The sequence below is a fragment of the Cervus canadensis genome, chromosome 15 (assembly GCF_019320065.1).
Source record: "Cervus canadensis isolate Bull #8, Minnesota chromosome 15, ASM1932006v1, whole genome shotgun sequence".
NCBI lineage: Eukaryota > Metazoa > Chordata > Mammalia > Artiodactyla > Cervidae > Cervus > Cervus canadensis.
The window spans coordinates 48,203,499-48,219,228 of NC_057400.1; the positions used below are offsets into that span (position 1 = coordinate 48,203,499).

General features: G+C 41.9%; 1 protein-coding gene across 1 annotated transcript in view; it reads right to left on the reverse strand.

Annotated features, from left to right (window-relative positions):
• STK39 (serine/threonine kinase 39) overlaps nt 1–15,730 on the reverse strand; it is a 316,674-nt gene that overhangs the window by 175,023 nt on the left and 125,921 nt on the right. Inside the window, exons 9-10 of the mRNA XM_043488356.1 lie at nt 12,896–12,944; nt 12,728–12,793 (exon numbers count right to left, since the gene is read on the reverse strand). Of these exons, the coding sequence (XP_043344291.1) occupies nt 12,728–12,793; nt 12,896–12,944 (115 nt within the window). The remainder of the gene's footprint in view (nt 1–12,727; nt 12,794–12,895; nt 12,945–15,730) is intronic.

Below are 15,730 nucleotides of genomic sequence, written 5' to 3' on the forward strand. Positions count from 1 at the left end.
TTTAAATCAGTATTTGAATCTGTGGGACTAATTTTAACGGGAAGCTTAGAAAATCCTATATCAAAGTACAACCGCAACTGGGCCTCTTGAATTTTAATTCCTTTTAAAATTAATGAATTTCAAAGTAAGAAATTTTAAAAAATACTACTCGATTAAAAAAAAAAAACAACAACAGCAACAGAGCCATCCATCTCTATTATGCCAATCGAATTTGATTAACATAAAATAAGCAGAGCCCTACACCCGACTCTCCATGATTTTTTAAGCATGTACACCATGCCCTCTGCTGGCCTCTCATTTCATTACACAACTTGGTAAGGGGCTAGGGAGCAAAGTGCCTGCAATGTGGGGAGACCTGGGTTCGATCCCTGGGCTGGGAAGATCCCCTGGAGGAGTGCAAGGTAACCCACTCCAGTATTCTTGCCTGGAGAATCCCACGGACAGAGGAGCCTGGTGGGCTACAGTCCATGGGGCCACAAAGAGTCAGATATGACTGAGCAACTAAGCCCAGCTCAGCACAGGGAGGAAAGAGGACAAAACACTGCATTCCTTCCGCTGAAGCAGAGTTCTCCTGCTCTGAGTCAAGTGCAAAAGTTCTGTCATTTTCTCTCTTCCACCTTCCCGTCTCCAAAATGTCGGCCTTGTTTTAAAGATTTACAGAACCATGACATAAGGGTGCAATCTAATCACTTCCCCGAAAATGAGGAAATAAGTAACCGGTAGTCCAGAATGAAAGAGTACTAAAAACCAATTTAAATGTAGTTTTGAAATATATTCCTAATTAGATGTGGCTTCAGGTAACAGGAAAACTTATATGCATACTGACTGGGTGAGGAAAATGACAATATGGAAATATGCTGAGTGCCAGGGACTACATTTTCACTGTCAAATAGTCCAAAGCGGATAATACACAACTGTTAGACAAAAAAAACCTAACCATTCCATTTTATGACAAGGTGGCGAAGGTAAATAGAATTAATTGCCTCACCCAAGACTCTTAGCAAATTGGAGATAACAAAGGATTTTAAACCTAAGATCAGATAAACTCTGAGTCACAGACTTGAAATACAAGGATAGAGCACCAACTGAAAAACACCTTAACAATTCTCCTTCAAAACTAAAAGCAGATTTGCTTTGTCCCCACTCATGCTCTCACGTCAACTCCCACAAAGTCTGTCATCGTAACTTCACAAACTTGCTTGCTGAACTTTAATTTCAAAGATACTTATTGATTGACCAAGATAGTATGCTGGGTACTGGGGGATAATATGACACCATGCCTGCACCCAAAGAGCTCACAGTCTAGAAGGCAAAAATGTGAGGAAATAAACTCCCAATGATGCCAAGTGCAACAAGGTTCAGAAGCAGCAGGAATGAAGGAAGGATGAACTGTCTGGAGTGCAGGGCTGAGCGGGGGAGGCGTTGCTATGAGAAAGCTCCACTAAAGAGGTGACAGTGCTGGGAAGATACAAGTTCAGGGGAAGCACCAGTACATGTGCCTTCATGGAAAACACGCACGGGATTTCAGAGGTGTATTGATTGGAAAGTAGAAGGATCAGTAATTCTGTAAGAGCGTGTCGAGGGGAGGATGGCAAGTGGCTCATGAAAAGCTGCAGAGGCGGCCAAACACAGGTCACAGGAGCCCTGTGTGGCCCTTACCCCGCAAGCGTTGTTGTCAATGTTTGGTCGGTCAGTCATGTTTGTGTGACCCCCATGGACTGCAGCCCACCAGACTCTTCTGTCCATGGGATTTCCTAGGCAAGAATGCTAGAATGGGTTGCCATTTCTCTCTCCAGGGGATCTTCCTGACCCAGGGATTGAATCCATGTCTCCTGCATTACAGGCAGATTCTTTACTACTGAGCCACCAGGGAAGCCCAACCCTACAAATAACATGGACCTGAATGATCAGTGGCAGGAACTTGAAACTTACCCTGTAACTGACAAAGAGGCCATTGACTGGTTTTAAACCAGGGAGAAGGAACAATATTAAGATTCTCACAAGTTCAAAAAGGCATCTGCTAAGTTTTTATACTAGCTTTTCTGCAACCATAGCCAAATTCCTTTCTGTTCCTCACGGTTCATCTACTTTTAAAAGAAATGATACGCTTTACAAGAAATGGTATTAGTGTGAGTTGTAACAGTGAATAAAAACAAACTTTCTTAATGGTAGTCAGCTTATTATCAGTAACAGCGAACACTAGACAGGCAGGCAGTCAAGGCTCTTCTCCTGGCACACACATGCCAATTAAGTTTCAAAAAGTGAGCAGATGCACACTGGCTTTGCAAAAAGTTATCAAATTTCCCAAAGGCAAAAATGAAGCACATAATGCCTTTGAACACACAGATCTCAGAAATCCAACTGGATGTGAAATAAGGCCATTGATTCCACTGATTCATTTCTGGTAACAGAAAACAAGCAGTTCTCTACAAGTTCATCTGTATGAACAGTATCTCTGATAATATTTTCAGAATGTCATTATGTTTAAATTTCTAAAAGTGGATCTCCAAGATTAGTAAAAGTTTATAAAATGCTCTCTTAAACCATTGGTATTTTTAAAAGATACCTCAATCTGAAGATACAAACATTCGTCCTAAATGAGGCCGGTGGGATTAGCAAATCACAACTTCCAGAGTGGATCCTCTCTGCTCTAAATCAAATGTCACCAGAAAGAGGCCACTTACCCAGAATGTATGAATTTTTTTTTTTTTTTTATTTTTTTTTAGAATGTATGAATTTTTAAATTCAATTCACCAACTGAACTGAAAGTGATGCATGATGCTTGTTCCTCTTTGTTTTTCCTCTATCCTCCGCTCTGCCTAATTCACCCACAGCCTAAACACCAGTCAAGCTCCCTATATCAGGCACAGAGCAACAGGAAAACATCTACAAGGGTTTTTGCACACTTGGCAAAAGGCAGCAATTCCTGTCCGGAGATTCTGAGGAAATTAACTATTCTGATAGCACCCCCTAGTGGCCTAAAGCACTTTTCTGACCAAAGAAACTGCATTCTAACCTGACTAAAGGCAATGCATTTAAAATTTTTTAAATAATGAAAATACGAGCTTACACTCTGGGAACATCTGTCCAGTTAAACCAATAACTTTAACCTTTGGCCAAATGTTCCTTCAGCTCTGAAATAGGAAAAGTAACACCCCCAATCACCAACGTCTTCCCTGTGAGCAAGAGTTCCTCAACACAATAAATTCCCAGTTGCTGCTGTTGTTTGGTTGCTAAGTTGTGTCTGACTCTTTTAGACACCATGGACTGTAGCCTGCCAGGTTCCTCTATCCATGAGATTTCCCAGGCAAGAATACTGGAGTGGGTTGCCATTTCCTTCTCCAAGGGATCTTCCTGACCCAGGGATCAAATCCAGGTCTCCTGTTTGGCAGGTGGATTCTTTCCCACTGAGCCTCCTGGGAAGCCCATATTCACATAATGCCTGTTTTTAAGCAAGAGGAAGGCGGAAAGAAACACAGAGCAGTAATTGAACGTGCATCCTCAAACCTACTTAGATCATCAGGAGTATTTACGTTAAATCCACAATGTATGTGGTGACACATGGAGTTCTGCTCACTTCTTCCCAGTTATGCACCTTGACTCCCTTCTCCCCTACTGAACTGGCTCTGAGGAGAACTGCAGGGACCAGTGAACTTCTGTCATCGCCCAGAACGGTATGAATTTGACCACAAAATACAATTATCTTCAAAACTGAGATTTTTCTTTTGGACATGAATTATATAAAATGCATGTCAGATTACTGTGATTTGTTAATAGGAAATATAATTTAAAGTGAGAAGTGGTCATAACAAGAAATACCTACACCATCACCCTTCAACCTCCTGCCCAATGGGGGAAAAAAAAATCATCTGACAGAGGTGCCTAGTACTCAGTACTAGTATCTAGTAGCTCAGAAGAGACCTAACATACTTTAGATCCTTCTACTCTGACCAAACCTGAGACTTTGAACCAAGCTGGATCAGCCTGCAGTTCATAACCACACAGAATTAAAACCCACTGCCGCCCTCTACTGGGCAGACCTGGAACAAAACTAAAATCCACCCATTAAGCATTTGAAATCACCTAATTTCTACTCTGGTTTCTTGATAATGTATAAATTTCAACATCTTATAAATTAATGATAAGCTTCCAAGAAGGGGGGGAAAAGCAATTTTACAAAAATTAAGACCCATTTTCCCTCTTTATCAACTAAAAGAAGCGATAAAATGGTAGCAAACTGGTAGTCTGGCTTCAGACTTGGCTATGATATAACAGCGTGAATTTGGTCAGGGCCCAACCAACCTAGGTCTCAATTTTCAGGTCTGCAAATGGAAGAATCACAAACCGGGAGATATTTATGGTCCCGGCTGCTCTTTTTCACTCATTTTTCAAAATGTATAGCTTTTTCTTAACATAGTGTAATAATCTAACATATTATACCACTATCCTGTTACTCAGGACTTCACTGATTATTACCAGGACTCAATGGACATGAGTCTGAGTAAACTCTGGGAGTTGGTGATGGACAGGGCGGCCTGGAGTGCTGCAGTCCATGGGGTCGCGAAGAGTCGGACATGACTGAGCAACTGAACTGAACTTAGTAATGAGACAGATGTAAACCAAGTGTTTTGCATGAAGACCCACAGTAAGTATGAGCTCCCCTTTCTCCCTTTCCCACACTCCCCCACGGACCAGCTCCAAGACCTGTTCTATTCTCGTGGGACATTCTACACCCATATCCTACAGTATTTATTCTCTGCTGCTCTCTGAGTTTCCCAGGCCTTGTGATGCAGGCACTATACTCCCCACTGAAAGGCAAGCCGCGGCTGCACTGTCCCCTTTATCTGTCTGCACACCCCGAGTCCATTATTGGCAGCAGCGGTTGTAATGGCAGCAGCCCTTACTGCAGCAGAAACAGGAATAGAAGCAGCGGTACCCCCAGCGGCGGGAGTGAAAAAGGTTACAAAAAAGCAACAGTGATATTATAACAACAAAACTGTAACAGTGAAGCTCTGTGTGTGTGCGTCTGTGTGTGAGTCGCTCAGTCGTGTCCGACTCTTTCCCACCCCATGGATTACAGCCTGCCAGGCTCCTCTGCCCATGGAATTCTCCAGCAAAGGATACTGGAGTGGGTTGCCATTTCCTTCTCCAGGGGATCTTCCCGACCCAGGGATCGAAACCCGGTCCCCTGCATTGCAGGCAGATTTTTTTACCATCTGAGCCACCAGGGAAGCCCAGTAAAGCCATATATGTGATTATAAAAATAATAAAATTTACCATGACTATGATAATAACTAGGGTGATAGAGTCATTTACTATTTTGTGCCAACTATTGTGCTAGACACTTCCTATGCTTACCTTATTTAGTCCTCAAAAGCATGAGGTGGGTTGTTATTACCTCCCCCATCTTGTGAATGAGACACTGAGCCTCCGGCAGGTGTTAACAACTGCTAATGCTACCAAACCCCTGCTAGCCATTTCTCTTCCCTTTAGAATCCCCAAAGCCCTTTTATCACATTATTGTCTCCACATCAGCAAGAACCCTGGCAAACTCACCACGTTCTACAATGAAGTTATAGGGTTCTCCTTGTGCCCACGAATGGCATGGACTCCCCCTCCACCACCATGATGTGTATTAAATAGCAGACTGTGGGCTCTGAGAATGACAACTGTGCCTCCCCGACAGCCTGCTTTTCCTGAAAGCAGAGTGAAAGTGCTGGTCACTCAGTTATGTCTGACTCTTTGCGACCCCATGCACTGTAGCCCACCAGGTTCCTCTGTCCATGGAATTCTCCAGGCAAGAATACTAGAGTGGGTGGGCATTCCCTTCTCCAGGGGATCTTTCCGACCCAGTGGTCAAACCCAGGTCTCTTGCACTGCAGACAAGTTCTTTACCATCTGAGGCACCAGAGAAGCCCCGGCTTTTCCTATTTGTGCTGTTTAATTCTGCCCACTCCCTCCATCTATATCTCCTTCCTATTCTCTCCTTTTTCTTCTTTCTTCTGAGGTACAATTAAGTGGAAAGAGCACCGAAGCAGAAATAGGAATTGCCTCTTTAAGCAATGTGACTTTAAGCAAATCATTTCAGCTTTCATGCACTCCTCTGCAGTACATAATAATACCTGCCCTGCCTACCTGTCTTGGAGCACTATTGTTTCAAATAAATAAGGAAGCATATCTGAAAGCAATCTAACAGGTGTGAAAGGATAGCAGCTCTATGTGTATTTAATTCCTAGTGTTCTTAGGCTCTTCACAAACACACGGCCCCAACTTCACACAGTGGAGGGGATTGTTGCGAAGAGGGATGCCCTGGCCCGCGCCCATTGCCAGCACCTTGATGAGGCAGAGAACATTTGGACAATGATGATGAAATAACGACGGTCATTCTTTCCTTCTTTGGGCAGGCCGCCACGGGCTCTTACTCCATTCCACCCAGAGCAGCAGCAACAGCCACCCACATCAGCCCTCCTCCCCCACCTGCCTTAAGGCCTCTTTCCTTGCTTCCTATTTCACTTAAATTGCCTGTTTGCTGTATCCACAATAATTATTCTCCTTATTTATCAATACATGATGTCCACAGCAGCCACTGTTGAATGGAGCGCCCAGTGTGAGCCAAACGCAGCACCAGACTCCCTGGGCGGATCCTCTCACCCCCAGGGGAGCACCATGTCAATGTCCTTGGCTCCATCTGAGAGATCAGGCAGCACAGCCAACCAAGGACACCGATTCAAATGTTTCTGCTTCCAGACCTGGTGCGGAGGCTGGAGCAGCGCCATTGCCACCTCTCACCTCAACCTGAACATCACACGCTAGCAAAATGCTCACTGTCTGCAGGACTGTGGGGAAATTACAGAGAAATCCTACCATTTACATCCTACGAATGCACAACCATAATGACACAAAGCAGAAATGTTTCCTCGAAAAAAGACTAATGGCCCAGTACAGTAAATACATTCACTTTACCTTTTAATGTTTAATATAAAGAAGGAATATAATATTAATGAGTCCTTCCTATTAAGAGCTAATTGTGTTTACAGTGAAGAAGCTGACAGATACTTCTTAAGCATGTGATAACGTCACCAGTAAAGGATTAAATCAACATCCTGTGCCTTGTAATATGATATGCCAAGAAGAACATGGCATCACTTACAAGATAGTCCCATCAAAAATGCATACACTGCATCTAATCATGAAGAATTATCAGACAAACCCAAACTACAAAAGAGCTGTCCTGTACTCTTTAAAAGTGTCACAGTTGTCAAAGAAAAAGAAAGACTATTCCAGATTAAAGAAGACCAAAGGAGAGATAAAATTATATGATCCTGGATTGGGTCCTACACCAGGTAAATTATCATTGGCAGAATTCATATGAGATCTGAAAATTAAATAACAATTTTGCATCGCTGTTGTCTCTTGATGTTGACAATCATACTGTGATGTAAGAGAATGTCCTTGTTTTTAGAAAATACACACTGAAGTGTACTTAAAGATAAAGGGCATCATGTCTACAGCTTTGAAACATTCCAAAAGAAAGCGTGAGAGAAAATATAGAGAAATGTTTATACTATTTTGTTAACATTTTTGTAAGTCTGAAATTATTTCAAAATAAAAAGTAAAAACAGTACCAGTTATCAATACATGTCAAGTTTCAAATGTGAACTGTAATATTCCTACCTACTGATTCCTAACCACACAGAAGGACCACATGAAGCCAACAGCCTTGGGTCATTAGTATAAAACCAATCTCGGAGCCTGATATAACAAATTCTGGTACCCACAAATGCTGTCCGAGTTTTTTCAACTCACAATGGCTTCCCCCAAATAAGGCAGTGATAAAACACCCCTTTCCTCCTGATAATCACTAACCATTTCTAACTTCTCAATTTCATAATTAAGAAAATTCAAACCATAAACCCTCCAGTGAGTCTACTTCCCATGAAAACACAACCACATTAAAAAAATATACTGTGTATTGTCTCCCCACTTCATCCATTCTCTGGCCAACATACTCTTCGGCTAAGCGGCTGGCATTTAGACAGGCTGCCCCTGTCCTGCCATCAGAGGGCTTTAGCCCCAGCAAGTGTATGAATATGAGTGTGAGTGTGTGGGGACTCAAGGTTTATTTCACAAACACAGAGCAAAGATGTCAGCCAACTCTGATGCTCCTGCAGGAAGTGCAGAGAGTCCTAAGCATCTGCCTCTGATTCTAACAGAATGATTTACACCTCTTCCACCCAGCGATTCCAGGAATGTTAGTGATGGAACAAAACTCAGTCAAGCTTTCAAACACCAAAAGACAGCTGGAGACAGGCCCTAAAAAAGCCACATGAGAAGAAAATAAAGCCTTTTCTTCTCACGCACAAGGATAAAGAATAAGTTGAAAAGTTATACAGTGGCACTTACTCTGTTCTCCTGGGTCATTATTACCATGTTCTCACTTAGAATTTACAGTGTCCTATGGTCCAGAAACACTAAATGTCTCATTACCCTTCACCACATTCCTGAAGTCAGAAAGAATTTCCATTTCACAGACAGAAAAATCAAGGTGAAAGAAAATTAAGCACTTTCTTGGTGGTCCAGGGGTTAAGAATCTGCCTGCCAATGCAGGGGACACAGGTTGGATCCCCGGTCGGGGAAGATTCCACAACTGGGCCCATGCAACACAGCTACTGAGCCCGCACACCTAGAGCCTAGGGTCTGCAACCAGAGGCCCTGCAACTAGAGAAAGCCCGCATGCAGCAAAAGACCCAACATAGCCATAAGTAAATAAAACTGATCCCCAAACAATACTATCTTTCAGCAAAAGAACCTCGAATGGACCAAATACTCTGCCTCCAGAGAAAAAACAAAAACAAAAACAAATATCCTTAATTTCTGAAGTTACTTCTACATCCAAAAAGTCAAAATCATTTTATGTCACTAAATTACTAGAGAAGACACACTGGTGTGTCTCTATTTTTTAAGGTGCTTTTCCTGATTTAGCGGAGTCATTCTGGATACAGACAAGATCACCTACCCATGTGGAATTACGTGGCTTTCAACTAATGCTTCACATTTGGGGCAATCATGAATATGAGAAGCCTCTTTTTCTCTCACACCAAAAGACCGCATTGATAGGCTTCATGGGCCGTCCTAAGGGCAGCCGCAACACCAGTCCCTCTCTCTCTTAAATATGAGGGTTGTTCACGTTACAGAAAAACACGTGTTGAAAAACAGCTCTTAACTTGGATTACCAAAGGGAGGAACAGCAGAGATTATGGTTTATGACAACAAATTTCAAACAGCTTGTTTCCCGAAATGTCCAAGGCTTGGTCCACACACCCGGTTGTCATGGAAACACTGGTATATCAATGAAATATTTCTGTTTTAAAAACAACAAACTGAGGAGACAAAAATCAAAGGACTGACAAAGAGTAGCCGCTGAGGAACATGTCCCCACCAAGAAACTAGAGAACAGTTACTAGGGGCACCACAGTGAACAGGAAGGGAGACAGCTGAGAAGATGCCAATAAAGACAAGTCCAAGAAAGGGTAACATAAATTATGTTTACTTAAACACTTTAAGAACCTACATGTAAAGAGTCAACTTTCCACAAAGGTTTTCAATTCACATAGTGATCAAAATAGTATTTACTTCCCAGTGGCCAAGCCCACATGTTTCAAATAAGGAACAGCATGGATGCTTATGAACATCACAAGCCCACGAGAAGGAGGGTGGTTTATGATTAACAGGAAGCCCAGGAACAAGTATGCGCCAAGCATTTGAGAGGTTCAAGAGAGTGACAGAGTTTCAAATGGCTTTTCCTTGGCCCACTGAAGCATGCGTTCATTGAGTCAACAAACATTTGTGGGCACTTACTATGAACAAGACACGCATTTTGATGGATGGTGTCCTGGCTGGCATACCTGCCATGGAACCAAGGCAAGGAACGGCGTGTAGTTGAGAACCAGCTCACACTTTAAAATGAGAATTATGACAGGAAAACAGCCAACTTAATGAAGCTGGAGAGCCAGAATACCATTATTATGGGGTCCTTCTCTTTTCTATTATGATGTTTAAAGACCTAATTCACATTCTTCTCTGTGTGACTTTGAAATGTGTGGCCATTTTCCTTTTGAAGGAATGAATGACAAGCCCTGAGGTTTAGGTGTCATATCAAGGAGCAAACAAAGGTTGAGAAATCATCTCCCAAAAGGAGCTCTTTGTTATTTAAGATACACTTGAATGGAAATTTGGAATGCACAACACAATAATATGTAACAATATGTAATCTAAACATTAAAACAAAGAAAAGTGACAGTCTGAACAGATTCTTTGCTGATGGAGTATCAAAGGAAAGTACGGGTTATGTAGTAAGAACTAGAGGTGCTTTAAGTTTAGCTGGAGTATACAATAGAGTTGACCTTTGAACAACCCAAGTTTGATGTGCAAGTCCATTTACATATGGATTTTTTTCAGTAGTAAATACTACAGTACAACACAATCCACAATTCAGTGAATCTGCAGTTACAGAGGAACCATATACACTGAGGGCAAACTATAAATTACACTCTGATTTTTGATTGCACAGAGGGTTGGCGTGCTGTTCAAGGGTCAATGGTATAAGGCGAGAAGATGAAATGGTGCCATGAATTTAAGGCTAAGGAGCTTGCACTTTATTTGACAGGAAACTTCCCCCCCCCTCCCCCGCCATTTATTTGCTTTTGTTTAATTTTGGAAACCACTTTTGAGCAATTAAGTGACATGATTAGACAGTTAATCTTGCATTAGTGCCCAAGGAGGAATGGGGGTAGGAGAGTAGTTATTAACAGAAATCTACTGCAAATGTTCCATTAAAAACAGGAGGAAACATTCCAAGAAACAGTGCAGAGGGACACGTGGAGAGGACTTAGAAGACAAAGAAGGGGGCCTCTGATATAAGAATCACCCCAGGGTCCTGAGGACAGGTGACTCAGAGAGCAGCGCCAAACACAGCCAGGTGAGGTTTGGGAGGGAGAACAGCTTGGAAACACCACACAAGGGGCCTGAGCTGGAGGTGTGAGGCTGGAGACCTGGGAAGGATGAGATCAGAGGGAAACCAAAACAAAGGCCTTTAGGGGCACACGCTGTCAAGTTAGCGGCTTTCTAACAGCTCTCTTCACCTGTGGCTGACGGCTTAGTTATCTGATCAAAGGACCCCAGGCTAGACTCTGACACCCCAGGCAAACACTCTAGGCACCTCCTTAAGCCTTCTGGACGGACGGAGCCTCACATGGAAGCTCTGGCTTCTCTATGCTGCCCCTTGGGAGGTGTCACTCTGTTGCTGATGCTGCTAAGTCACATCAGTCGTGTCTGACTCTGTGCGACCCCATAGACGGCAGCCCACCAGGCTCCCCATCCCGGGGATTCTCCAGGCAAGAACACTGGAGTGGGTTGCCATTTCCTTCTCCAATGCATGAAAGTGAAAAGTGAAAGTGCAGTCACTCAGTCGAGTCCAACTGTTCACGACCCCATGGACTATATAGCCTACCAGGCTCCTCCGGCCATGGGATTTCCCAGGCAAGAGTACTGGAGTAGGTCGCCGTTGCCTTCTCCATTCACTCTGATGGAATATTGCTGAATTTTCACTTTTCCTTCAGAGCCATCCCAGAGACCAGCCCTGCTCACGTCTCCACGGTCAGGCCAGTGATCCCCCATCACCTGCCCAGACTCACAGCCTGAGAACCAGTCCATTCCAAAGAATTCTGCAGGTCTAGGAGACAAGCTCAGATACCCACACAAGATGGGTCATTTCTTGAAGTCTATTTTAAAATCTAATAGTTAAAGCAATTTGAAAGCATCAGCTAAATGTATTTCATACCCAGTGATTTAGAAAAAGCAGTGTCTAGACATTAACAGTCCAAGTTACTAACACCTAGGTATCCTGAGACGCAACCTCTCATGCATATATTTCTTGGCCAATTTTATTTACAGAGCAGATAACTTAAATTCACATCAACTTCCCCTGTAAGTATTAATTGTAAAAAGGAAATAAAAAGAAACTTCCCCTTTCTAAATCTGTGCCTACATTAATATTTTAAATTTAAACCTCTAATACAATTTTAAAATCAAACTAAACCAAACCAAATCTGAGGTTAAATTTTGTTACGTTTCATACCATAATAAAATCTGTCATTATAAATAAGAAAAACTCTGGGTCAACACATAAACACACTCACACATACATACCATTTTTAAAAAATCTAAAACCCAGGTTTTTTTTGTAATTATTAACATAATTTAGTTAACATAGCATAGACTACAGAAAAAATCAAGGTCTTTTATGAGAAAAGAAACTATGTCACTCAGATATTCAAAATAACCATTAAAAATGAAAGTTTTGTTTTTCATTTTGTCATTTCAAGCTGATTAAAAATGACTATTCATCTTCGGTAAAATCCACCCCCCAAAAAAGATATTCAAAGATATTTTACCTCTCCAGTGTTTTAGTCTCAACACAAGCCCCTCCCCTCCGAACTTTAAGCAAAGCCAATAAATGGAAAAATGAAATCATTTTGAGTTTCACATTGTTTCTACACCCAAACACATAGCTGCAGCCTGAGGTAACCAAAAGGCAAAATGCAGTTATCTGAGTAATCACTAACCCAGTAATCTCTAAATACACACCCTGATTATGTGGAAATCTTTTTCTTATTCTTCTACAGGCTCCACTTCCCTGGGTGGGGGAGAGGCTCCCACTGGCGCTTACCTTTTTGGCTCTTTGGGCTATGTCTGGTGTTCTTGTAAGCAGCTTTTCAATCAGGTACTCTCTGTTCTGCAAAACAAATATTCCCAAGGTTTGACATCAAATATGATACACTGAAATTTGTAGAGATTTTAAAAATAGCAGATTGACTTGGGTTTTTAAGCATGTTACCTTGGCTTTCTGGAAGAATTTGCATTTTAAAAGTTCTGCTGCTGTAGGCCTGAAAGATCAATAATAAATTAGAGTTGAAACAATGACCACTCAATAAAGACACTGCCTTGATGAAACGCCTTAATTCTAGAGTCTTTCTGGAAAACCAGTTTCAGGAATAGCAAACCACAGACTAAATTCATCGTCAGCTGGCACCAAATAGACTGGCGCTGATTTTCCAGTTCTTTTCAAACACCTCTACTGCAAAACACATAAACTCCTGTAAGTTAAATATTTGGGGCATGATCAACTTTCCATCATCCATCCTTACACTTCACTAAGTGAATGTAGGGTTTCTAAAAGGTGGCAGACTGACACGTCTGTGAGCTAAATCCCTGTATTTATTCAGAAGCAGTACAAGCGGTGGTATGACCCTATCAAGGAAACTATGTCCACAGTGTTCTACGATTCTCCACGAGCGGCGGTGTCTGCGAGGGCGACCACGTGTGTGTACAAGCTCTATCCGCTCACCAAGTCACCCTGTCTAAAGTGGACTTGGACTACTGTTTTTCAAGGGAACATAAATGTGACAGTGATTAATGAATGCAAATTCATTTAAAAGCATTAAACAATCAGACCAGTCTGATTGTTTCCTCATGTGTCACTTAACTTGTTTCTCTGTCCTGTATTTCCAATAAACTGATAGTTGGGTCTGAAGGCCTGGCTAGGTTGACACAAGTATTTGGGGGAAGAAGACTTCATAGATGATGCAAATTGTAATTACTGCAGCACGTGGGAGGCACACGATGATAGGTTATTTCACCGGGACAGATGTTATGTTGAACCATTTGGTCCCCAGGCCCGAGGTCTCTCCAACGTAAATTTGCCCCACTGCAACTGGCAAGTATTGTTAGACAATACTTTGCCATGATATGCATATCCTGTCCTGGAGAATCTTTCACCTGCTGGTTTTAGCATCTTTGCCTTAAATAGTTATTTCATTGGAGGTGGCAGAACATTGATTTTTCTACTTCTATCATTCCTTCTGTATTTAATAACTGGCACTCTTCCACAGAGAACCACTTCCTATATCAATAGGTCCTGCAAGCATGGCAGGAAGAATCACATAAACCTAGAGGACAGACAGTCAACAAGATAACTGGGCTGCTCTCTTAAAAAAGTTGGTGTCAAAGCAATCTATAGATTCAATGCATTCCCTATCAAGCTACCAACGGTATTTTTCACAGAACTAGACCAAAGAATTTCACAATTTGTATGGAAATACAAAAAACCTCAAATAGCCAAAGTAATCTTGAGAAAGAAGAATGGAACTGGAGGAATCAACCTGCCTGACTTCAGATCTACTACAAAGCCACAGTCATCAAGACAGTGTGGTACTGGCACAAAGACAGAAATATAGACCAATGGAACAGAATAGAAAGCCCAGAGATAAATCCACGAACCTATGGACACCTTATCTTTGACAAAGGAGGCAAGGATATACAATGGAAAAAAGACAACCTCTTTAACAAGTGCTGCTGGGAAAACTGGTCAACCACTTGTAAAAGAATGAAACTAGAACACTTTCTAACACCATACACAAAAATACACTCAAAATGGATTAAAGATCTAAATGTCAGACCAGAAACTATAAAACTCCTAGAGGAGAACATAGGCAAAACACTCTCCGACATAAATCACAGCAAGATCCTCTATGACCCACCTCCCAGAATATTGGAAATAAAAGCAAAACTAAACAAATGGGACCTAATGAAACTTAAAAGCTTTTGCACTACAAAGGAAACTATAAGTAAGGTGAAAAGACAGCCATCAGATTGGGAGAAAATAATAGCAAATGAAGAAACAGACAAAGGATTAATCTCAAAAATATACAAGCAACTCCTGCAGCTCAATTCCAGAAAAATAAACGACCCAATCAAAAAATGGGCCAGAGAACTAAACAGACATTTCTCCAAAGAAGACATACAGATGGCTAACAAACACATGAAAAGATGCTCAACATCACTCATTATTAGAGAAATGCAAATCAAAACCACAATGAGGTACCATTACACACCAGTCAGGATGGCTGCTATCCAAAAGTCTACAAGCAATAAATGCTGGAGAGGGTGTGGAGAAAAGGGAACCCTCTTACACTGTTGGTGGGAATGCAAACTAGTACAGCCGCTATGGAAAACAGTGTGGAGATTCCTTAAAAAACTGGAAATAGAACTGCCATATGACCCAGCAATCCCACTTCTGGGCATACACACTGAGGAAACCAGATCTGAAAGAGACACGTGCACCCCAATGTTCATCGCAGCACTGTTTATAATAGCCAGGACATGGAAACAACCTAGATGCCCATCAGCAGACGAATGGATAAGGAAGCTGTGGTACATATACACCATGGAATATTACTCAGCCATTAAAAAGAATTCATTTGAATCAGTCCTAATGAGATGGATGAAACTGGAGCCCATTATACAGAGTGAAGCAAGCCAGAAAGATAAAGAACATTACAGCATACTAACACATATATATGGAATTTAGAAAGGTGATAACGATAACCCTATATGCAAAACAGAAAAAGAGACACAGAAATACAGAAAAGACTTTTGAACTTTGTGGGAGAATGTGAGGGTGGGATATTTCAAAAGAACAGCATGTATACTATCTATGGTGAAACAGATCACCAGCCCAGGTGGGATGCATGAGACAAGTGCTTGGGCCTGGTACACTGGGAAGACCCAGAGGAATCGGGTGGAGAGGGAGGTGGGAGGGGGGATCGGGATGGGGAATAAGTGTAGATCTATGGCTGATTCATGTCAATGTATGACAAAACCCACTGAAATG